The 25,130-nt window shown below is 33.3% G+C and overlaps 1 protein-coding gene across 6 annotated transcripts in view; it reads left to right on the top strand.

Annotated features, from left to right (window-relative positions):
- Window positions 1-25,130, top strand: part of EPHA5 (EPH receptor A5) — a 402,903-nt gene that overhangs the window by 65,971 nt on the left and 311,802 nt on the right. For all 6 annotated transcript variants that reach the window (XM_037829891.1, XM_037829889.1, XM_037829895.1 and 3 more), the window contains exon 3: window positions 990-1,653. In XM_037829891.1, coding sequence (XP_037685819.1) covers window positions 990-1,653 — 664 coding nt within the window. The remainder of the gene's footprint in view (window positions 1-989; window positions 1,654-25,130) is intronic.

The following is a 25,130-nucleotide window of genomic DNA, read 5'->3' as shown; positions in this document are numbered from 1 at the left end:
TAGCTTCTGTATAGGTTCAAAGGTTTCTGAACTTATGATGGCATGTTTCTGAAGAATAAAAATTTTATCCTACACTATTCAGGGAGTGAGTAAGGTACATTTATAGTCTTGAAACTGGTGTTTTTTTACTAGGAAGGAGATAGGTTTATATTCAGTCTTTGACCAAATAATATTTTGGAAAGTATAAATCATACTCCTTTTTCCTACATTCTATATCTCTCCTGAACTACATATAAAGGATTGTATTGGTAAGAAAGAATTAATATGTCCCCAGGATATAACAAGAAGCAGTTAGTATTTGAAATGACAGAGCTTTTCATATTACTAAACTATAATTTCTATCTCCACTTTATATCTGTCTCTATGTTTCTATTTGGCTAAATCCACATATAAACATTAGCTATCCCATTTGTAAAAGAATTCTGAGATGAGTTCAAAGAAATAAATATCTATTATTAATTTTAAACTAATTTTTCTTCTAAATTTCATTACATTGATGGATTATTTGTGACATGATAGAATTAAGTAAATAACTGTGGTCTTACATAAGATTGTTTTCTCCCTTCTTTTCCACCTTTACTTTTTTTTTCAATTTTACTTCCTTTCCCTCTCAAAATTTATCTACCTTGTTAGTTTTTATACTTAACTTTCTTCCAAATGTACATATGTTCCTTTCTCCCCTCCATATTAAATCCATAACATTAATTTTTTTTTTATTTTTACTCTAAATACATGGTTTTCTGGGACATATCATTCATACATGTTTACCTTGAGTAACCTTGGGGACAATGAATAAGTAATTAATTTCTTTAATTTAAAAGGCGAAATCAAAATTTTTGTGATTCTCTCTTCAAAGCGCCTTCTTTCATTATTATGTATATCAAGGCTACATAAATCTATATATGCATTAGTTTTGTCTGATTATTTTTGCTGTTTTTTCCTGATAATTTTCTATTTGAATTTTTATCTTTCTATTTTATATTGTACAGTGGGAAGAGATTGGTGAAGTTGATGAAAATTATGCCCCTATCCACACATACCAGGTATGCAAAGTTATGGAGCAGAATCAGAATAACTGGCTTTTGACCAGTTGGATCTCCAATGAAGGTGCTTCCAGAATCTTCATAGAACTCAAGTTTACTCTGCGAGACTGCAACAGCCTTCCAGGAGGACTGGGGACCTGTAAGGAAACTTTTAACATGTATTACTTTGAGTCAGATAATGAAAATGGGAGAAACATCAAGGAAAACCAGTATATCAAAATTGATACCATTGCTGCTGATGAGAGCTTTACAGAACTTGATCTTGGTGACCGTGTTATGAAACTGAATACAGAAGTCAGAGATGTAGGACCTCTAAGCAAAAAGGGATTTTATCTTGCTTTTCAAGATGTTGGTGCTTGTATTGCTCTAGTTGCTGTACGTGTGTACTATAAAAAGTGTCCTTCTGTGATACGACACTTGGCTGTCTTCCCTGACACAATTACTGGAGCTGATTCTTCACAGTTGCTTGAAGTGTCAGGCTCCTGTGTCAACTATTCTGTGACAGATGAACCACCCAAAATGCACTGCAGCGCTGAAGGGGAATGGCTGGTGCCCATTGGGAAATGCATGTGCAAGGCAGGATATGAAGAGAAAAATGGCACCTGTCAAGGTAAGGATTTGCCTGCGAATCTGCAGGAGCTGTCTGTTTCAGTTGGATCATGCTTATGTATTGCCTCCAATAATTACGAGCAAATGACCTTTTACTTTGCTAATTTATGGAGATTATTTCTCTTCAAGTTTGATTTTTCTCTTCTCAGAATTTAAATATTTCTGGCAATGATGAAAGATTCAATGTAATATTTTGTTGGATATTCATAATTAATACCCAGAGAGTGTCTTGCTTGCAATGTAATATTTTATATTCATTTTGCTTTCAGAAGTTTTATTTTTGAAAAACCCAAACCAAGGGAGTAGTAACTTTTGTTGTATGATTATTGTCTGCTACTACTCTTTTCTCTTTCAAAAGGTGTTTTCTAGTCTTTCCTTTCTGTTTAAATTTGAAATGCAGGTCTTAGATAAGGCTTATTTTTACGTGCTCCTAACTACCTTTTAAATTTTCTTCAGAAATAAGTTCAGCTATGTGAACTCTCCAGCAAAACATCTGTAAGTTGAGAGGATATAGTTGACTGTGCTGTTTATACATGATTGTTATTACATGCTTGCTTTTTTAATTTTACAGGTCAATTTTAAATGTATATTAAGTAGTGTCCTAGAAAAATAAGTGTTTGGAGATAAAGCCAAGACAAAAAGGTCATTTCAAAGCAATTTGCACTTGGATAATTTTTTTTTTCTGTTTTAATTTTTCTTTTGAATTGAACCTTAACCATGCATGCTCCCTCTTCATTTGAAAATGTCCTTATTTTACCTGCAGTGTGGTAAGGTGCTTTTAAACTTGCATATTTATCAATGGCTTTCTTCAAGAGAACACTTTAGCCAGATGAAAAACAGCTTGTAGGGAAGGAAACAAGCAGCTTTCCCTTAAAAGAAAGTATTCATCCTATGATGTTGAACTTATTTTCACTCTGATGTGTCTGTACTAAATGGTAATGGGCGTTAATGTGAGGAGGACACTGAAAGTTGAGCATCCCTTAGACCTACCTGGCAGATAAAGGGGCATTTAATTTTTTGTAAATTTACAATGTAATGTGAAACAAGATTGCTCAAGTTTGCTGAGGCTTGACTATAGATTGATTATAGAATCAGGAAACAAAACAAGGGAAATTAGATGTATATCACAGTGGTCTTGCTTATTTCTCTTCTCAAACACATTACAGTAATTAAATGTCCTTTGTCAAGGAAATGAAGCATATTTTCTCTGGGATTGAATTTAAAGGAAAATTATGATTAACATGATCTTAAATTTCTTTTTGAGTCAACTTCTTGAATTAAGGTGAGGATATATGTAATTGTAGAACCAGAAGCAGGAGTTAAATATAATCTGATAAATACATTTCAGTCTTTTCCCTGAAATATTGTAAAAAGAAATTTTATTAGCCATTTCTAAAGTTTCATATATTAGTTTTATAAAGCAACATGCTCTAGTTGATTATTTTTTGCCTTGTTTTCGAGAATATGTGGTCACTTTATAATAGCCTTTGTCTTCATTGAGATTGATTGTGGATATAAGAAGCCTCTGCAGACTTACAGGATAAATTTTAATCATTTTTGGGAATAAAACATTTTACTGATGCTTATCATGGAAATGTCTTGAGGAAGTAGTGTTCTGAGAGTATGTTTCCTAGTGCAAGCATTTAACACAATCTTCTCTTTATCTCCTCTCATTCTTCTCTTGATAATTGAGGGGTGGGGATATAGTTGAGATAGAGTGAGATAAACTGGAGAGGCTACATTGTAGAAAACTTTACTAAACTGGACTCTGTCTTAATTCATCATTCTGGTGGTAGGAAGAATGGCTTCAGTGGTTGTGGAGACTGTGGAATACAGAGCCCCAGAGAGGGGTCATACAAAATGTGGTGTAAAGGAATAGTGCCTTCTGGTGTTTTGCACTGTGCAAATGGTATGTTGCTTCACTAGGAGAGATTTCAAATGTTTCTGTTATAAGTAATTTATTGACAGACTGACTACCTCATTAGATGAATAAATAAGCATTGAAGATTTGCTTTGGAGAATTACGGTATCACAGATATTCCTGAGGCATCAATGTCTATACGTAATATGCATATGTAAACCTAAATGTCAACATATGTGCATGTGCTTGTGTCGTATAAAATGCCACCATACTCCAACTCATCCTACAACATACTTAATGAACTATCCCTAGACCATTAAGTATGGACCTTGATGTTTTGGAACTATCCTGTTGAAGGATCAGAAATCCAGGAATAATTTTTGACATGTTTCCAACTGACTACCAGTTCCAATCTATCACAAAGTAATTATGGAAATTACCACCCAACTATCTCTTAAACACATTCACTTCTCTTAATCTCCTGTTTCCTCCAATCTCTAAGCTGCCTTGCTGAAATTGTATTTTCAAATATAATGAATGACATTATCTATGGTTTTGACTTTTGAACCATATGAATATTTTACCTATTCAAAATGCAAATCTGGTTGTGTCATGCACCCATCCAACCCCTCCTCCCCCTTTTCCCCTGATGCATAAGCTTTATACACGCCAGTGGCTTCCTTTAAATCAAAGTATTTACAGTAGCTTGGGACACTGCATGATTTTGCCCCTATTATCTCTCTAGACTCATCTTAATCTATGCCTCCTTCTCTTCTCTCTGCTATAGCCACATTAGCTTTCTTTCAGTTTTGCAAAGGCATTGTGCTCATTTCCACTTTTCATTCTTTGCTGATTCTGCTGCCTCCCTTGAAACATTCTTCCAATTATGTTTTGCCTGATTAACTCATACCATACTTACCCTTCAGATCTGTGTTCCAGCATCCTTTTCTCAGGCAAGTTTTCCCTAACCCTTCAAATTAGGACAAGCTTCACTGTTACAAACTCATATATAATGCCGTATATCTTCCCTTAATAGAATTAATTCAAATTAATACTTCGTATTATCTGTTGATTTGTTATTTAATTAATGACTTTCCCACCACATAAGATTGAACACTCCTTGATGGCAGGAATGATTATCTGTTTATCTTAAGGAATGAAAAAGTCATCAAGAGACGAGCAAGAGAGAGGAAATGGGCTGCAAATACATACAAAATACTGTGCTTTTACATGATTGACTTTTTACCTTTGTATTTATCTGTAGAAAAATCTGTTTGGTCACAAATTTGACACATATGTCTTTTGAATTGTTTGTTCTTAGTTCTGAGATTCTCAGTCAGAATTTTCAATTCCCAAGTATTAAATTATATATGATTGGCACTTCATTTATTAAATATTACAGAGGCCATCTAAGTGAATTTGGTAGAGCCCTTAAACATTACATATTAAAATGTGTGTGTAGTATGGCCTTATTACATATGATATTTAACTACTGGGTTTCTTTGAGAATCAAAATATTTTGGGATTTAATTAAGATTGTAACTGTATTGAGAAGCTGAAATTTGAGTAAATCTGTTGCATGCTTATCATACATTAATATTTACTGACTCTGTGCTGGGTAGTGACTTGGTAGTCACTGAAGGTTCATGTCCATGTGACCTGTTATACATGCAGGGTCTGATGGGGGTAACTTACGGGCTTTTAAAGATTAAACCTTCAAGGTTCAGATCACTAAGCAGCTCATTAACATGTGGCCTCACCACAGAAGACAACTGACTGTTCCCATCGATTTGATAATTCATGTTTTGTCATCATCATGTCCCTTCATTTAACTTCTTTTAAAAGAAATTGACTACTTTCTGATAATAATCTGCTTTTGACAAGGAAACAAAACCCTCTGGTTTCTATTGTATTAACTTAAAATATAGTGTACATTTATTTTTGTAAGACTTACATACCTGGATTTTCCATAATAGATTGCCTTAAATATACAAATTATTTCTTTGAAATGTTCTTTATTTTCAGAAAAAAAAATGTATTAAATCTGTTTATCCAACTGTGTTTCCCTACTTGCTATTTATTATTATTTCTGATGAAATTCATGCTACTTTTTTTCCTTAGGAGTCATGTGAATATTTTTTAAGTACAAAATTGTTAGCAAAAACCCATATTGGAAGTTTCTGCTTTTTATTGAAGTGTATGTGTTTGACAGAAGTAATTGAGTTCACATGAATCAAATGTTGCCTGCTGAGTTTTCATGTGATTATGCTGCTGACTTACTCAGATGCAAGGCAAGACCACTAATCTTCATCAGTTGCTAGTGGAATGAAGTAGTAATTTGAAATTACACCTAGATAATTGTAGTTTCACTTATATCAAATGGAGGAAAGAGATTTAGGTTGTGGGTCATTGCCAAAATCAGTCAGAGTGAAGAAGGTATTTAGTGCATGCCAAAATGCAGGGTAAGGGGTGGGGACGTTACACGCCAAGGGCTGTGGCGAAAAAAGCACTTATTAATTGTCCAACTGAGAAATGATTGCACAGCAAGGAAAATGTAGTGAAAATATTCAGCTCAAGGAAGAGCCTTAATTCAGAAACAGTACAGATACTGTAAGGAGTAATATGTCGATCTTTCATACTTCTGGTTCCTACTTACGTTTGAAACAAAATTGGCTGGAAATATAGTTTTTTAGGTATTCATGTAATTATTCATCAGAGAGCTTAGTTAATTTTAATTAGGTATATTACCAAAAAGCATCAAAGGGTTGGACCTGTGGTTCTCTTCGATATACTATTTTATCCAACCAAAGAAAACTAATTTTAATTTCAAAATTTTAAAAACAAAGGATGATGCTTATGGAAGTTCAGAGTGTCTACAAAGCACATACATGCACTCACGTGTATGCATGTACCTGTGTGTGAGGGGGGCATGTGTGCATGCATGTGTCCTGCTGTTTAGGGGAACCACCAAGGCAATTAAGCAATGAAGTCCAGTTATTATACATTATAATAGTAACATAGATGATTTTTCTCTTTCTTTTAAACTATTCCCTTGATTAGTTCTGGTTTATTTTCTATTCAAGTTTTAGGGCATACTCTGCATTTCTTTTTCTTTTTGGTCTAAATCAAGGTTTGTCAACGCTGACACTATTGATATTTTGGGCTGGATAAATTTTTGTTTGGGGAGTGCCCTGCTCGTTGTAGGATGTTTTAGCAGCATCACTGGCCTCTAATGACTAGATGCCCCTAGCACACACAAAACACCCTGGCTTCCCCAAATACTACCTTGGCAATCAAAAGTGTCTCCAGATACAACCTAATGTCCTGGGTGTGTGTGGGGGGGGAGGAGGGGGGAGGGGGGGAACACCACTAGTTCAGAACTGCTAATCAAAATAAACTCCCTCTCCTCAAATAAACATATCTGCTACTCAAATGAAATTTCTTTACAGATACAATTGTAGACTGGTTGTCTCTGCAAAAGTGAACATTTTAAACAGATTCTGTGGGATGAATGACATGCACATTTTGAAATGTGACTAACTTAACTTGTATGTGGTAGGAAAGATGGTGTCTGTGAGAGGCAGCATGCACTAGCAGTTAAAGTACACAGATCCTGGGCCAGAATGCCTGGATTCAAATCCTAGCTCTGCTGTTTAGGAGCTCTGCAATACTGTGCAAGCTATTTATTCTCTCTCTTCCTGGGTTTCCTCATCTCTAAGACAGTGAAAAGATTAACTACCTCTTAGCAATCTTGTGAGATATTATATGAAAATACTTAAAGTATACTATACTTATTCAATGAATATTAACTTTCCCTTATATCTTCCATTTTAAAAGTAAAATGCATTTATAGTAGTATGTTCCTTTCTATTATAAAATATAGGATAGCTTTAGGTTATAAGATTATTTGTTTCCCTTGAACTAGATAGTATACTACTATAAATTATATTATAGATAGTGTGTTATTGAGCAATTCTACTTACCAAATTTTATTTATTGGTTAATCACAATGGTGTAAATATGATCAAACCTCCTTTATCAAGATTTTGCTAGGAGTTACAAAAATGAAAGATTTGCTCATTGGTTAGATATAATCACTTATTCTTTAAGTTATTATTGAACTCCTCTTTTGTCCTAGACACTGTATCTTGAGGATACAGAAATGCAGTTATATAAGCCTACAAACCTGCATATAGAATCACATTTAGTTATAATTGGTGAGAATTACTAAGGGGGGGGTAAGTACTTGGGGTGGAAGAGTGCTGTTTTAGATAGGACAGTAAGAAAATGTTTCTCTGAAAAGGTGATTTTGTAACATAGATATATTAAAACAAAAAGCCATGCAAAGAGCATGGAGAACAATATTACAAACAGAGGGAGCTGCAAGTGTGTTACATTAATCAATTTCATGCATATCTCTCTTCTTTCTAAAATTATATTAATATGCTTTTTCAATTTGCATGTTAAAATCTGAGTAATAGTAGACCTGCCAATTCCTGAGCTTGCCTATGGAAGCTTGTATTTATTATATATATTATAATTTCTGAAGGTTAGATGATGCCTAATAAATATCTAGGGTCTAAAATAAACAGTGCAATTAATTTATAAATAATATTAGTGATTTGGTTGTTTGTAAATTATTATACCCATTGAAAGCCTTATTTTAAAAACAGAATTTAATGTTTTATTGGTATAACATTGATTAGTAAATTTTGATCTGCTATTTTTGGATGGAACAAAGAGGAGAATTGGCAAAGACAGAAAGGAAATAAAAGAAGGAAACACCACACAATCCCTCTTGGAGGAACTTTTAAACTTTATTTGAACTTTTAGTTTCTCTCTCATAAAACTATGTATGTTAGTTAAGTCTCAAGGTTTGTTTTTTGTGTTTTGAATAAATGTAATAGCTAAATTCTACATCTCATCTTTAGTTAAATTAATAGTTTACCTTGTAATTTTTGCTTTTAGTGTGTCTCTAGGATATTTCATGATGTTGAACTTTCCATATAGTCACTGTGCAAATGAACTTTAACATTAATGAACTTGAGCTCCATCCTTACCACATGGATGGAGGAGTAACAATTATATTTAATTGTAAAGTATGTCATACATGTGCAAAATACCTCTTGATAATTAAACATTAATAACCTTTATTAAAATGATATGCACTAGATAGGCTCATTGTATTATCATGAATTACTGTAAAAAGACAAAAATGTTTAAACCATAAGGATCTTACAATGGCCATATCTTACTTGATATATTCAGACCTGATTTTAAATCCATGAGGACCTTTAAATGTGCTAGGAAATAAAAATATAGTCTTTTTATCATTTTCTTCTTTTCTTTTTATCCAGTTACCAGTAAAGGACATTCATGAAATCTAATAACATAAATTACTGCAGCTCTCATGGGAAGAGCTGGGTGTACAGAAATATTCAATGTTGGAAGGTCACTGAGTGTGATTTAGCTAAGATCTCAGTGTTAGGTCTCAGATTCATGGGAGCTTGAAGTTAAAAAATGAATGCAAAAAAAAAAAAAAGAATGTAAATGGTTAGAAATGAAGTAGCCAACACTGGGATAAAATCACTAAATAGCTTCAAATGTTAAAACTGATCTTCTAGATTAGCAGGAGACTTCTTCTGTTGCAGTAAATTAAGGGTGTTAGGCTTTGAGATGATACAGCCCTCAGTTCAAATCTAGTGTGTGATTGGCCAAATTATAAAATTGGCTTGAACCCTACTTTCTTCTTTAGTAGTACATGGTCCAGCAGCATCAGCATCACAGGAGAGCTTGTTAGAAATGCAGAATCTCAGACCCTATCCTATCAAAATTGAATCAGAATCTACATAGAATCAAGGTCCTCTGATGTTTCTTATGTGCATTTATATAAGGGGCTGTACAAGATTTCTTGATTGGAGTGAAGGTTCTTTTTTATTTAAAGATTAGCAAACTAAGACACAGATAAATTAGGCCCATACAATTACATAATGGCAAGTACAGAAATGTTTACCCTAATCCCTTTTGTTATATGTCAAGGTATTGAACTTTCCATGTTGTGTCAGAACTGTAATGCATTAATTATATATTTATTTCCCTCTCAAAATGATCCCTAATATAGTTCTTGAATATAGAATGTAAGCAAATGACTTTTGACAATATTAGATCTAATGATATTGTTGTGTTTTTTTTTTTAATTTAACTCTGCTAATTACATCTTGACTTAGGAATCACATATGTACTATCTGTTCTTTCTACCATTATCATAAGCAGATAATATTTGGAAAATTTGGTGGAAGAAATCAAGCCACAGGAAAACAGTGGAAGAAATATGACTGGCACTCTTGTCCCAGTCACCCAGATTTATAAACTACCTGTTCATTTATGTTTTTCCTTCGGGGATGATTGTCTTTTTCTTTTTGATCCAGAGGAATTCCTCACGTGATTCAGCATTCCCTCCTACTTGGGAGATTTTAATGGGACCAAATTTATCTAATTCTGCTTTTCAACATTTTCAGTGCAATAGCACCACCTTAAACCATCTTGTTTGCTGAGCCCACCTACAAGAAAATCTGATTCCATTGCAAAGGGCCAGGCTGGGGCATCAGTAGTTTTTTACAGCTCTCCAGGTGATTGTAATGTGCAGCCAGATTTTAGATGTACTGTTGCAATATTTAGGATTAGGTCTTTGTGGCTTTGGTGACTGGCATTAGAGTAAATTTGTATCCCACATCCTCACCTGGGGAATGTTACTGACTTTTATTTTTGAAGATTATGTTTTTTTCCCCTCATCATTAATTCACTCAGACACAAGCCTCTTTGTGCTCTCTCTACGTATATGGGCAGGTTTTTTTTTTTTTTTTTCCCTCTGTGCACTCTTCCATTGAGGGTTCAAATAGTACACTGGGTTTTAGTACACTTTTTGTTTTTGCTACCTTTGGACTGCCCTTCTCAGCCTGTTTTCATTTACAGATTTTGTTGTGACATTCTTGCATCAAAACAAAACATAACACAAAGAACCCCAAGTATTTTTTTTTTTATTGCTTTTAGCACTTCTAGGTGTTTGTAGCTGGAGCTTAGACCTTCATATTGGAACAAGAAGCTGCTGTGGATTAAATTATGTCCCCCACAAAAGAATGTTCAAGTCTTAATCCGTGGTCCTCTGGATATGAACCCATTTGTAAAAAGACCCTTGAAGATATTCTTAGTTAAGGTGTGATTTCATTTGTGAAAAGGTTCTTCAAAGATCCTATTTAGATGAGACCAAATTGAATCAGGATGGGCCTAAATCCATATTATTGGAAAACTTATATGCAAAGGAATGGGACACAGAAGGCAGAAGTCAGTAGAGGCCAGAAGTCAGAAGAAGCCAGAGAATGCAGCAGATAGCTGTGTGACACAAGCGGGGATGCAAGCCAAAAATCCCCAATGAGTGTGGCAAGTGAGCACCAGAATGCTGGACTCTCGGAGAAAGCATGGCCTGTTCAGACTTTGATTTCAGACTTTTAGCCTACAAAACCATGAGTCAATAAATTCCTGTGTTGAAGCCAGTCCATTGTGTGGTATTTGCATAGCAGCCCTGGATAACTGAGGCAGAAGCCTTATAGGAATCTCGTATATTCTAATCTTTACTATAGTTCCTCAAGTGTACAATATCCAAATATAAAACACTCCATTTAAAAAAAAAAATATTGCAGCCCTACAGGAAGCTAAAATTAGTGAAATATATATATACTTCTTTGATAACACCTAAAATATGAAATATAAAGGTATTAGGTATGTCAAAAAGGAAGAATAGTTTTTTTTTTAAACATACGTTTTATTTAAGTTGCAGTCACTACTCATTTTATTAAAGAGTTAGTATCTGTACGTAAGTATGAGTAAACTGTTTGAAACATTTGGCAAATGAAGTGACCTTTCTCTTTAAATTGCCATTACCATTTTAACGTTGTAAGATAGAGGAAAAACTATAACTTATCTTTTTCTTCTTCTAGAAGTAGCATTTAATGACCATTTATTAAGAGAGAAAAATATTAGCTTTAAATTGGAATGGTTATGCAATAAATTGATTTATAAGACCTAGGAAAAAATCCCCTCCATTTCTTTAAACTGTTTCCATTTTCTCTGATCACAATCACTCAAGCTTCACCACAAAATAATATTTCTAAAAATTAGTTTAGGGAAAAAGATATCTTTGTTCAGGGAAAAGACTACAAAAGAAATTTGTATGAAATTCATAAAACTTGACAACAAAAAACTAGTTGGCAGACTGTTTTGTTGAAAATAATTTTAGAATCAATAATTCTTAGTGATATAACAAAATTACATTTTATTCCATTAGTCATTTCACTAAATAGCTATAAGTAAGCCATGTCATCCTCATAAAAGAAATGATAAGATACAAATTTAGAGGTGCTATGTTAATACTATTTATTATGGTAAAACTAATCATATTTCTTCATAGTCCTAGAAATGGAAATAAAATACAGATGGAAATCTTGATACATTCCATACACTCTCTATTGCAATACAATGAGTAAAACACAATGATCTTTAAGTGAAAAGCAAATAAATTTTTAATTTTAGGAAGGAATAATATCTGTAATTTTTAGAACACTAAGTGTCATTACCTTATCTAAGAAAAATATAACGTGAGTTATAAATTCTTTGATGAGCAGTAAACCTATAGGGAAGTTAAAATCCAGGAATGAAGGGGATTTACCTTCCCAATTTTACATGTATCAGAGCAGGGATTAGAATCATGTATTTAACTTCAGACTCTTTGTTCTAAGATCCTGCTTTGTATAGTATGTAACCATGCTTAATCACAATGGTTAATTGTACTTAGTAATCACATATAACATCAGTGGTTAACCTGAATAAAAAACACTTAATTCTCTATAAAGACCGTATTTCTTTTAGGATTAACATGTTAAATATCTTGTGCCACTCCTGTATGGATTTATTAATGTACCTGTTCCTTGGATTAACCTTGAAAAATCTACCTAACCCATCATGAAGTTTGCATAGAAAACTAACTAACTAACTAACTAACTAACTAACTAACTAACTAAATGATTAACTGACTGAATAACAGCAAATGGCTTAATATTTAGGTATCTATTTAATGAATCTCTCTATATATCTAGCTTATGCTACTCATAAGACAGAAAAGTAAGTATGCCTTTTATCAAAACTGTTTCATTTAATGCATTTAAATTTAACTTATGAACTAGCCCATAAAGACATGGCAATTATTATAAAGAAGAAAGGCATGGCCTCTAACCCTGGAATAGTTTCTTCTAGAAAGTATATCACTAGCTATAATAATAAAAATATGAATTCTGAGATATCTGTTATCTCAAAAATGGTTTTCATTACATGAAAATGCTTTTGTATCTTTTATTTCTAGTCATAGATGTGGATCACATCTTATCTTCCAGTATTCACTCCTCTTTGGTGTTTAAATGCTTTGTCTGCATTTAAGGCTAACCAGTAGGGATTCATCTGTAAGAAATGAAGTGATTTTGTCGATATGCTTTGATCTTTCCAGAGATTGAAGACATCCTGTTCATTGGAGTACTGTTAGGGTGTAGTTTAGAAAAGGAAATGAATGGAAAGAATGAGGAACCACAGTTTGGAGGAAGTAACAATTAGAGCAAATGATAATTTGACTGATAGATAACTCCATTTCTTTGATAGAATTGTTAGCAGGAATCAGACTTGGAGAATGAATGTTCCTGCTGTGTGATTGTGAAGGAGAATGATAATGCACTATTCCATATGCATAAGGGTCTTTCCTTAGCTGAATTCAGAGTGCTTTCAAAGGATTATTTTAGGACATTTCTAATATAAAGACTGGTGCTATAAAAATTTATTTTCCATTTTATGGATTGGAAAGTCATTTGATACGATTTCACAAAAGTTTCCCAGTGAGCTCATTCTTCCCTTTCCCACATTAATGTTAGATTTACACCTCACAATCCGAAAGCAGCTTAATTACTTGTTCCTGAGAATGATTTCTCAGTATTCACCTAGTCCCAATTTTTTACCCAATGTTAAAAGCTTCTGTTTTTAGAACCAGACTGACCTGTATTATTTATTTATTTAAAACTCTCTTCAGAAGGTTTTTGTGTCATCTGTTTTTGCTCTCTTAGTTCAAGCATGATTTAATATGTCAACACTGGTTTGCTTAACTGGTTTTATCTTCCATACTTTACTTAGAACCAGGCAGTTGCCTTTCAAGCATGTTGCTGCCCATATAAATGTAATGTCACAACAGTGAGGACTCCTTGTTTTGTGACAACAGTAACTTTCTTTGACACAGCCAGCATTGGGGGGGGGGGCAGGGAGGTGAGGGAATTTAGACAGTAATAATGAAACAGACTTAAGTCAGTGCTCTCCACGCCCACACAGACTGGCAGTAATAAAGTAACACACTTGAACTTGTAGAAACTTCACTTTCATTCAGGTGAAAATGAATACAATTTATTTTTTTTTTCCTTTTTTTTTTTTTTTTCTTTCTTTCTTTTTTTTTTTTTTTTTTTTTTTTTTTTGCATTTAGGACAAGAAGAAAACATCTGTTAGTTGTTAACAATTTCCCTAAAATAACACTGAAAGATAGCATTCTATTTTTATAGTTTGATTTCTTCCATACTTTGTTGCCAGGTCCTGGGATGTTATTGCTTTCAATACATGATGTTAAACTCTAATCCATACAAAAAATGTTTCCATTGTCTCCCACAATAAAAGTATTGTTTGTGACTTCAATACCTGGATTATATTTTAAAGATTGGAGACTCATGAAGCTTAGCACTCGGTGCAAAGAAAATCGTCGATACTTGCTATTCAGCTTTAAAACTTTAAAGCAAATTCAATGAGAGCTAAGTCTAGGTTGATTTAAAATTTTTTTTTTTTTGTACTAACACTTACTGGTTACCTACCATTCCAGGGCATGTGGGTGCTGAGAGAAAGGAGCACATTCCTTCCAGCCTGCCAGGTCAACTAAATATGAGGGCTTAGCTTTTCAAGGCTCAGGAGCTTTCTGAGTTTGTGTTTGTGTATGTGTTATAGTGAAAATTTTGATCACCATTTCAGAAGGAAATAAACTGAACCAAACAGGCATGCCGAAAGTTATCAAATATGTATTACAGGAATGGAGAGTCATTTTTTAAAAAATTGCCTTTATCAGGGACTTAAGGAAAAAGAAATTAAGAATTCAGGGCAGACAAAATTTGGTGAAAAATAATTTTGGAAAAAACTGATGAAAGTTTTTAACCAGAGACAACATGCCATAACCAAGGGAATGCCTGGCTAGAGTGTTCCCTTGATTGGGCCTCAGGAGGGCATATATTTTCATCTGAAGTTAGAAGGGAATGGAATTAAAGCTGAGGGGAAAAGAATTTTATTCCTAGGATATCTAAAAGTGGGCCAAAGGGAGTAAGTTGACTTTAAAATGGAGTGTTAAAAGCAATAATATAACAAAAAAAAAATAGGAATACCAAGAGATAAGGCCTAGGATCTTGAACACCAGACTCACTGGGACATATTAACTGGGATGGTAAGAGAAAAAAAAAGAAAGAGGAGTCAACCTGTATGCAAAGACCTGCTATGTGCAAGTACTGTTAACTGTTTTACTTGCATCCTTTTTGAAGCTTGACAACATCGTGTGAGCCACAGTTTGTCACACAGCAAGTGAAGCCCAGAGAGGTTAATTTTACTAAAACCACAGAAGCTAAAAGTAGAAATGTGTTCACTTCAAAATCTGTGCCTTTCTGCTATATTATGTCTTCATTAAAAGACATTTGAAATTCACTTAATTATGTCACTGTTCCAACCCAACTCTTAAAGAGCTTGGGTCAGCATAGCCCTAAGACCAAAGAACATGCCCAAGCACAGAGTGAGACATGGGTTTATTAGGACTTATGCCAGCAGCTGGCTGGAAAATGGAATTAGCGCCCCTCAAAGGTGGGGTGTGCAAAGGGCAGCTTATAGAAGTTTAGACAAAGACATTCCATAGAGTATGAGAACAGAGTTTCAGCAGAGCCTCGTGACACAGGGGTCTGGAAGTTTGTTGGAGGGGAGTTTCAATGCTTTGTTTATGACACCATCTGAACATACTTTATTCCTTGAGGAATTCCGATGGCCTTCAACTTCTGTCCCAGTCAAGCAGGCTGCTACGTGCTGTGGGGTCTCTTTCCCACTAGGGAGGGGTAGCCTGGGTGATTTCACCTTGGCTGAAATCACCTGTGTATTTAATCAGTTGCCTTCAAGCTGCCCTATAGTGCACACTGGAGAGAGAAACACCCAGGAAGATGTGTTTCCGGGAGCCACTGGAGTTGTCTTTAGAGGAGATGCTGTCTGTTTTCAGGCCTCAAACTGAAGAAGTGGAAAGGCAATTCAAGGCAGCTAGAAAGGGAATATAATGTGGGGGTTGGGGAATGAAACAAATAAAGCAAAGCAAGACTATGGGACATGAGTGAGAAGAACATGTCAGTATTCTGAAGCTCTCACTCTGGACAATAGAGGCCCTATAATTAGGCTATACAAGTAGTCAGGGGCCAAACTGGAATTTATAACATATTTTCTGTGGGAACTTCCAAATGGAAACATACCCATAAAGTTTCTGAAGTAAAACCAATATCCATGTTGTTTTGAGAAAGACAACATGGGTTAGTAATTTAAGAACTTTCAATCCATTTCTGATCTTCTTCGTTATTTTGTGTGCACATGTTGTACATTGCTTTACTTGTCTGCTGCTTTAAACAGAGCAGGGAAACTTTTTTTTAAAGCAATTTTGGGTTTTGGAGTATTGAAGTGTCATTTTATCCAAGTTTTGATTTGTTTGTTTTGTTGTTGTTGATTTTTGTTTGGGCATGGGATTTGGAACCAACAAATCAAAATCAGACTGAGGCAACCTTATCAGGATTTTCTACTGGGAAACGTCCTCTTCCTGTCTGAAATTTAAATTTCACCTCCACCATAAAGTAAATTATTTTTCACCTCCCCACCAAGGACCAAAGTATACAATTGGCAGGTACACAGTTTCTGACTGGAGGAAACTTTCATTTTGAAGTGTTTTCATGTCATTCTTGATGCTTGAAAGTTGAGAAGAAACAGAAGACAGAACAAAACAAAAACATTATTAAAGTAACAAATGAGCAAGCATATTTTCATGAAGAAGATAATACAATTAAAATAACTGTAGCTTCTCCATTGACTGATCTAATTAAACATTCAGCCTGATAATAAAGGCAAATACCCTTAAGTTCTAATGGGTAAAACAGAACTATTGTAGGAAAAAAAATAGTTCATATATGTGCATTATTAGACCCAGCTACATGCAAGGTGTATAGGAAACAATTTAATCCTGACAAAAACCAAGCCCAAAATACATTGTTATTTTTATTTTTTAATTGAGGAAATTGAGGCTGAAGTTTTTTAAGACACCTGAATCAATAGTTAGCTTCAAATATGGTTTTATTAGGCTTCAACGTATATTGACTGTGAGAAAAACACACTGACTATTCTGAGTTCTCAGAATGTACCCCACTTTAATTTTTTTTTTTATTTCATTCTTAGAGGTATGTGAGGAAAAATATATAGCTAGGAAACAAGTGTGGAGATGATTACAGCACTGCTGTGAATAAATATAGTAACTGTTAATTGTTTTGAAAAATCAAATTCAAAGACCAATATTTGATAATTACAGGATTAGGTATAAAAATAGCTAATTCTATTTCAATATATACATGGTAATGCTAAAAGTATCACACCTGAACTCAATATTGTGTAATTATTTTATAACATGAAAATGTGACCTACTTTTAATGGGAAAAAGTTATGTTAAATTGGGTAGAATTATATAAAATAGCTAATATGTAACCATCTTGAAGGACAAAAAAATAGAAGTTTCATATGATCCAAACTAATATGTGTGACATCACATACTATTAATATTTAGTGATATTTTCTCTTCATATGTATCATGAAAATAATCCAGGAAATTATTCCATGCAATAAAGAGATTGAAAAACTTGATATTTTACGATTCTAAAAAATTAGGAAAATATAATGGCAAATCAAATCCTCTAAAGTTCTCTCTCGTTCCTTCTCTTTTTCTCCCTCCCTCCCTTCTGCTTCTCTTTCTACCTGCTCTTCTTTCCTCTTTTCTTCTTTCTGTTTTTGAGGAGGCGTTACTTTTATCATTCCAATGACAGCTTTCAGATTGTTGAAAGTATTTGAAGAAATAAAAAGTTCATTTTATTTTTCAGTTTTAGAATTATAATTATTACTGGTTTTACATAATAAGGCCAAGAAACGGAGGAGTATATGTGCCTGGCTGCTCTGGAAAAATGCATGCTTCTTTGCTCTAATTTGTCCATTCAGTTTCTAATTTATAACATAATTTTTAAATGCTCATTAGAGCTTGTAATATATAAGCACTGATTATAATAAATGTTTCATGTTTTCTGTATAAAAAGGACAAATACACAGCTAAATGTAAACTGCAGTCTGTATAAACCCCAGGTTTCTCTATTGCCAAAGAAGTCTTACTTTCTTTGGTCCTGGAGACAAAAAGATTTATGTCCTCTTGTTTGTATTCTGCCATTTCAGCTTCTTTACTGCTAAAGTGAATGTAGACTGTTTCAGGAAAACACTGACTACTTTAACTCTTAATACATTAATTACAACACACTTGGCATGTATTTTTCCTCACTGAGGTGGTATTTGACCTTGAAAAACTCTGAGACCCAATTCCCAGACAAGATTTAAAATCAGGTTCATTTCTTTTCTTCAATTCTTAATTACTCTTTTCCAAAGTCTCTTCACTCTTATATTGTTTCCGTTACTTTTCTTATATCATCTCTCAATTTCCTTCTTTTCTTTGTTTTTCCTTAATTTTTAATTTCTCTATTATATATTTTCCCCATTCATTTAAATACCTTTACTACTTGAAAGAGACTTAAGTAATTAAAAGACTGCCATTTTTTATTGTGAAACATATGTATAACATAATTTGCCATTGTAATCATTGTGTACAATTTGGTGGCATTAGTTATATTTATAATTGTGTTAATATCATCACCATCCATTAGAAAACTTCATCACCCATAACAGGAACTTTTGCATCCATTAAGCAATAATCTCCATTCCCTCTCCCTCTCTGTCCCTGTTACTCTCTAATCTACTTTCTTGCTCTATGAATTTGCTTTTTCTACATACTTCATGTCAGTGGAATCACACAATATTTGTCCTTATGTGTGTCTGACTTATTTCATTCAGAATAATGTTTTCAAGGTTCATCCATGTTTGTGGCATGTATCAGAACTTCGTTCCTGTTTAATTACTAAATATTCCTTTCTATGAATATATCACATTTTCTTAATCCATTTATATGTTGCTGGATCCTTGGGTTGTTTCCACCTTTTGGCTAATGTGAATAATGCTGTTGGAGTACCTGTTTCAATTCCTTGTAGTGTAATTGCTGGGTTATATGTTAATTCTCTGTTTAACTTTTTGAGGAACTGCTGAACTGTTTTTCCACAGTGGCTGCACAGTTTTACTGTGCATGAAGGTTCCAAATTCTCTACATTGTCACCAATACTTATTATTTTCCATTTTATAATAATAGCCAATCTTATGGATATGAGTGGTATGTCATGGGTTTTTTTAATTTGCATTTCCCTAATAATTTATGATGTTGGTCACCTTTTATGTGCTTATTGGCCATTTGTATATCTTCTTGGAAAGATGTCTATTCAAGTCATTTGCCTACTGTTTAGTTAGTTTCCCTTCTTGTTGTTGAGTTGTGGGAGGTCTTTATATATTCTGAATAGTAACCCTTTTCAGATATATGATTTTTAACTGTTTTCTCCTGTTCTGTAGGTTGTCTTTCACTTTCTTGATAATGTCCTTTGATGCACAAAAGCTTATTTTTTAGTTTTGATGAAGTCTTATTTATCTATTTTTTCTTTAGTTGCTCATGCTTTTGGTGTCATGCTAAGAATCCATTGCAAAATCCAAAGTTATAAAGACTTGTCCCAAGTGACTTTAAAAGTTTTATGGTTTTAGCTCTTGTATTTAGGTAATTGATCTATTCTGAGTTAATTTTTATATATGGTTCAAGGTAGGGGTCCAGCTTCATTCTTATATATATGGAAATCCAGTTTTCCCAGTACCATTTGTTGAAGACTATTCTTTCACCATTTAATATACTTTGCATGCTTTTCAAAAATCAATTGGTCATAGATGTATGGGGTTTATTTCTGGACTCACAATTCTATTCCTTTGGTCTATATTTATATCCTTATTCTGGTACCACAATATTTTGGTCACTGTAGATTTCTAGTAAAGTTTTAAAATAGGGAAATTTTGAGCCCTTCATCTTTGTTCTTCTTTTGCAAAAATACTCTTGTATTATTTTGATCATATCTATTTAAATCCTCTTATTTTCCTTCTTTTTTCTTTTTTTTACCTCAATAATAAATTTTCTCTTTTATAAATTTATTCCATCCATTTAACTACATCTCATACTTGAGAGAACCTTAAGTTTTGAGTAGTACTTTTGCTGTTGTTAATACTTTTGCATCTTCATTTTTTTTAACACAAAAAAAGACACTTGGTGCTGTTAACCTAGAACCAAAGGACAGGAATGATACAATTGTGATATATAACATTGCCTGCCTCATAAATATTTGCTAAAAGAGTGCATGAATATTCCAATCCCTTCTGTCTTATCTCATGAACTATACTAATGATAAGTATGATAATCATGTTGATATTTATAATAACAATAATAATGATAATACGCATAACACTTCTACAGCAAGTTGTATGTGCCAGACACTCTTCTAAGAACTTTTTTTTTTTTTAATCATCATTTTATTGAGATATATTCACATACCACGCAGTCATACAAAACAAATTGTACTTTCGATTGTTTACAGTACCATTACATAGTTGTACATTCATCACCTAAATCAATCCCTGACACCTTCATTAGCACACACACAAAAATAACAAGAATAATAATTAGAGTGAAAAAGAGCAATTGAAGTAAAAAAGAACACTAGGTACCTTTGTCTGTTTGTTTGCTTCCCCTACTTTTCTACACATCGATCCATAAACTAGACAAAGTGGAGTTTGGTCCTTATGGCATTCCCAATCCCACTGTCACCCCTCATAAGCTACATTTTTATACAACTGTCTTCGAGATTCATGGGTTCTGGGTTGTAGTTTAATAGTTTCAGGTATCCACCACCAGCTACCCCAATTCTTTAGAACCTAAAAAAGGTTGTCTAAAGTGTGCGTAAGAGTGCCCACCAGAGTGATCTCTCGGCTCGTTTTGGAATCTCTCTGCCACTGAAGCTTATTTCATTTCCTTTCACATCCCCCTTTTGGTCAAGAAGATGTTCTCCATCCCACGATGCCGGGTCTACATTCCTCCCCGGGAGTCATATTCCACGTTGCCAGGGAGATTCACTTCCCTGGGTGTCTGATCCCACGTAGGGGGGAGGGCAGTGATTTCACCTTTCAAGTTGGCTTAGCCAGAGAGAGAGGGCCACATCTGAGCAACAAAGAGGCATTCAGGAGGAGACTCTTTCTTCTAAGAACTTTTTATTTATTATCTAATTTGATCCACACAAGAAAACTATGATGTAAGTACTATTTTTAAGTATTACAGGAAAAGAGACAGCAAAGTTATATAATAAGGGTCACAGTTAGTAAGTAGTAGAATTTGGATTAAAACCTAAACCCTAGTGCATTTGTTCCAGAGGCTCTGCTGTTAACCATTACACCATACGATAATGAAGAGGAAAGTGTGTTTTGTTTTATAAGCACTGATTCATTTTTCTCTCCAATTTTTGTGTGATAGTCCCACCAATGCTTAACCAAACCACTTCAAAGAAAAATTTGATAAATAAATATTTAAATAGAAAGACTTCATAACAAGATTCTCACAGGGTGTTCTTTTGATTAAAAATCTCAAGGACATTTATGCACTCAATACTTTTTTCTCTTGAAAAGCGGATAATTCAAATACAAAGAATTTCCATTAAGAATGACATTTAAGCATAAGCATAATCTGTCCAAAAGTAAACATAAATTGCTATGAACCAAGATAGTAGTATTTTATTTAAAGGAAGTGTTAATATTAAAGTTAATAGAAATTCTTTTACCTATACCCAGTCTTTTCTTATTTTATATTTGCAGTAGTGAAAATGATGTGTAGGTATGCTTTGGCACATTTGGGCATTTTTGTTCCCCCTGCTACTTTTAAGTATGCAATAGTGAAAAGGCTGATGTGTGTAGGTACATTTTGTCACATGTGGGCATTTTTATCGGGGGGATCTATGTGATGTCATGTAAAAATCTAAAAAAGATCTTTAGATCTTTTAGATCAAGATTTTACAAGAGATTGTGAAATAGGATCTGAAAGTGTGATTTCTTGCTTTAAAAACTACATAATAGTTTAAACACTGTAGTTAAACCTTGAAGGTTGACATTTTCATTTGAAGGCAATTGATCTGTTTTTGGGCGTCACTATGTCCATCCAACGGCAGTTTAGTCACAAAAGAGGAAAGTGTTTTATATTGAATAAGTTGGTAAAAGTTTATTTTTGAGGAAAATATTATGATTCACTTAGTTCACTAGTATTTAGTGAGAAGGAAAATTGTTGATTATGTGACTAGACGAACTGGACATAAATTGTAGGGATTTTCTGAGTTCAGTCAGATAGATGAGGGGCTGATAGTTCTCGCTGACATTTTTCTCAAATTAATATGCATTATTAGAATATTTTATTTGTTTATACTTATTGTATATATGTATATCCTACTTTTCAGGATATGCATAATCCTAAAGTGTATTTTTTTCATTATTTTATGTGAAAAACAACTAATAACAAACATATCTTTCTCATTTAACAAGATCAGATTTTATACATTCTGAAATATGATAACCTCAAGTCATAGGGAAAAATGATGGGCCACATTCACATTAGCCTTATTGTTCTATAATATCTTACTGGAGTACAAGGTTAATTAATACCATAGGCCATATGCATTATTCATCACTGCAATCAGAATTTTATTCAACTGGGTCTTTGTCGACTGCAAGTTGTTGTTCTACTTGTAAAAAAAAAAAAACTCGATAAACTATTGTCGTATTTAATTGTACTGAATTTTATTAGTGACATATATAATACTTCGTGTAGTTTAAATATTTTGAAGATGCCATTCCCATGTAGAAAATTATTTTGAGGTTTAGAGACTAATGCGCTCTTCTGTATGAGGGCATAAACCTTCAAATTAATAAACAAATTATTGGTAACTGTAGTTTTCAAAAATTTCAATTCATTTTCTCTGCATCTTATAGAGAGATATTTAATAGTATCATGTTTACTGGTAATAGTTTCTCATTAAATGTTGAATTTTTAAATCCTCCCATATATTTATAAAATAATTTCTTCTCTCTCTTTAGAATATAAACTCCATGAGAATAGGAACTCATATCTTGCCCATTGTTGTATCAGCAATCCATAGAACAATGACTAGCCCTTACCTTAATAGATATTTTAAAATGAATTTACGGAACACGTGTGCAACTTTATAATAATATATGTTTATTGACAAATGTTTGTTAAGACTTTTATTGCAAGATTAAAAACAAGGAACACACATCTCACCTCAATTCTAGTTGCTGTACTTCCCTTGATCTTGTATTGAGGAGACAGAGATAGAAGAAATGGAGAGTGGAGGTAATGTCAAAGATAAAATAGAATTAATTATATAATTATATATTATGTAATTCAAAGTTGTAGAATGAAAGGGTAGCCATCCATCCAGAATCCCAATGGCCACTCCCCTTCCGCAGACAATAAATATAGGTAAATTTATCCTTTATTTTTTCCTGAAGTCAGATCGTTAAGATTACAAACTAACAGCACATCTGCCAACTAGTTGCGGATGTTGGAATGCAATTTTAGCTTTTCCTATTTCCCCAGGAACTACACAAGTTACTTTCATAGATTTTTCTGTAACCTTCACTTATTTGGAGACCTGTTATCAGAAAATTTCAACTTCAGCTTATTGCTTTTTGAAAATCTCTCCATAAATGTGTTTTCTCTTTCTCGTATGGTAAGATCAAGAAAATCTTTGACATTGTTTTCTTTTCTTTTGCTATTGCCCTTCACTTCTGATATTCAAGCAACAATGATTTATTTTTTGTCCTCCAGAGGAAGAAAAATATTTGATGTGCATGGAATACCTGATTTTGCTTATCTGATGGATTTTTCTCCATCTAATTTAATTTGAGTCTAAAACTTAAAATGGAACATTATTCAAGGTGCAGCTAAAAATATCTATTCTCCTGCCTTGGCCTAAGAGTAGAAGTATGGAAATATGTACACATATCTAAATTATCACTAACAATGTCAGTTTCAATCTATTAAATTGTTTTTTTATTTCCCCTCAGAACATATTGAGGCTTCCCTTTTTAAAATTTATTTTTCCTGAATTATTTCAGGAAATCTTTAGTTTATCCCAAACCCTGGATTGTTGAGGAGAAATGTATTCTTACAGACTTCATAGTTCCTGCAGCAAAATAAATAAATAAATAATAAATAAATCACATTACTTACACATACACACTCCTACGTAATAGAACATGAATACTTTTTAACTTTTCTCTTAAACTTTGACTAATTCAATGATCGTGTCAGAATTTCCAACATCTCTGTGTAAAGAATTACAAAGCATTGTTAAAACAGTTGAACCTTTATCTTATGACTTCTACATTTAAAACAAGTAGTTGTTAATTTAGGAAACTTTCATTAAATTGATATGGAATAGTTATGTCAGAGAATTATTGTTCATAGTCCATATTTGATTTAAGGACTTAAAGTGCATTGAAGAACTTTTTAACTCAAAATCTGATCTAGAATTTTAGCCTACCAAACAAAAATTGAAAATATATCTTATGGCTGATACATTGCAAAACTCGTTACGTTTAATCTGCGTGATCTATGTAAAAGATATCAGTTTAAGTTTCAACAAATGCTGATTGGTAAGTGAGGATATAGATAGTTAATGGTGTTTGAATCCTGCCTGTGCCAGGAGCAAATGACCTTGGGTAAGTCACTTTACTTGTAAAAGTCTCAGTATTTTAGTCCTTGAAATGAAGAATTGACTTCATACAGTGTTTTTCTAAATGGATTTACTGGACAAATTCTTGTAATCCCTAAAGATTAGTATTAGATATTACCTTTTATGTTTTAAATTTTACAAAAGTTAAAATAATGTAAGAATATTCTAAATCTGAGTACTGGCAGAATATGCATTTACTTTAGGTCTACACTAGCATTGCTTCAAAATTTATGCTGCATTAATTATTCTGAGAAAGGTAAAAGACTGGAGACAGGCAATTTGTAAATGATGCATGATTAAGTGAAGTCCAAAGGATAATAATGCTCATTACATGAATGAAAGGTTCACAGGCTTTCAACTATGGAATAGTTAAGAGAATTGAATCATCAGTTTAGGTTAAACTAAAAAATTCCCAATGCAATTTCATATAGTATGATTGAAAGTAATTATTTAGTTAGTACTGTTGGA

Source organism: Choloepus didactylus, chromosome 3 (genome assembly GCF_015220235.1).
Source record: "Choloepus didactylus isolate mChoDid1 chromosome 3, mChoDid1.pri, whole genome shotgun sequence".
Lineage (NCBI taxonomy): Eukaryota > Metazoa > Chordata > Mammalia > Pilosa > Megalonychidae > Choloepus > Choloepus didactylus.
This window is presented reverse-complemented; position numbering and strand designations above follow the sequence as displayed.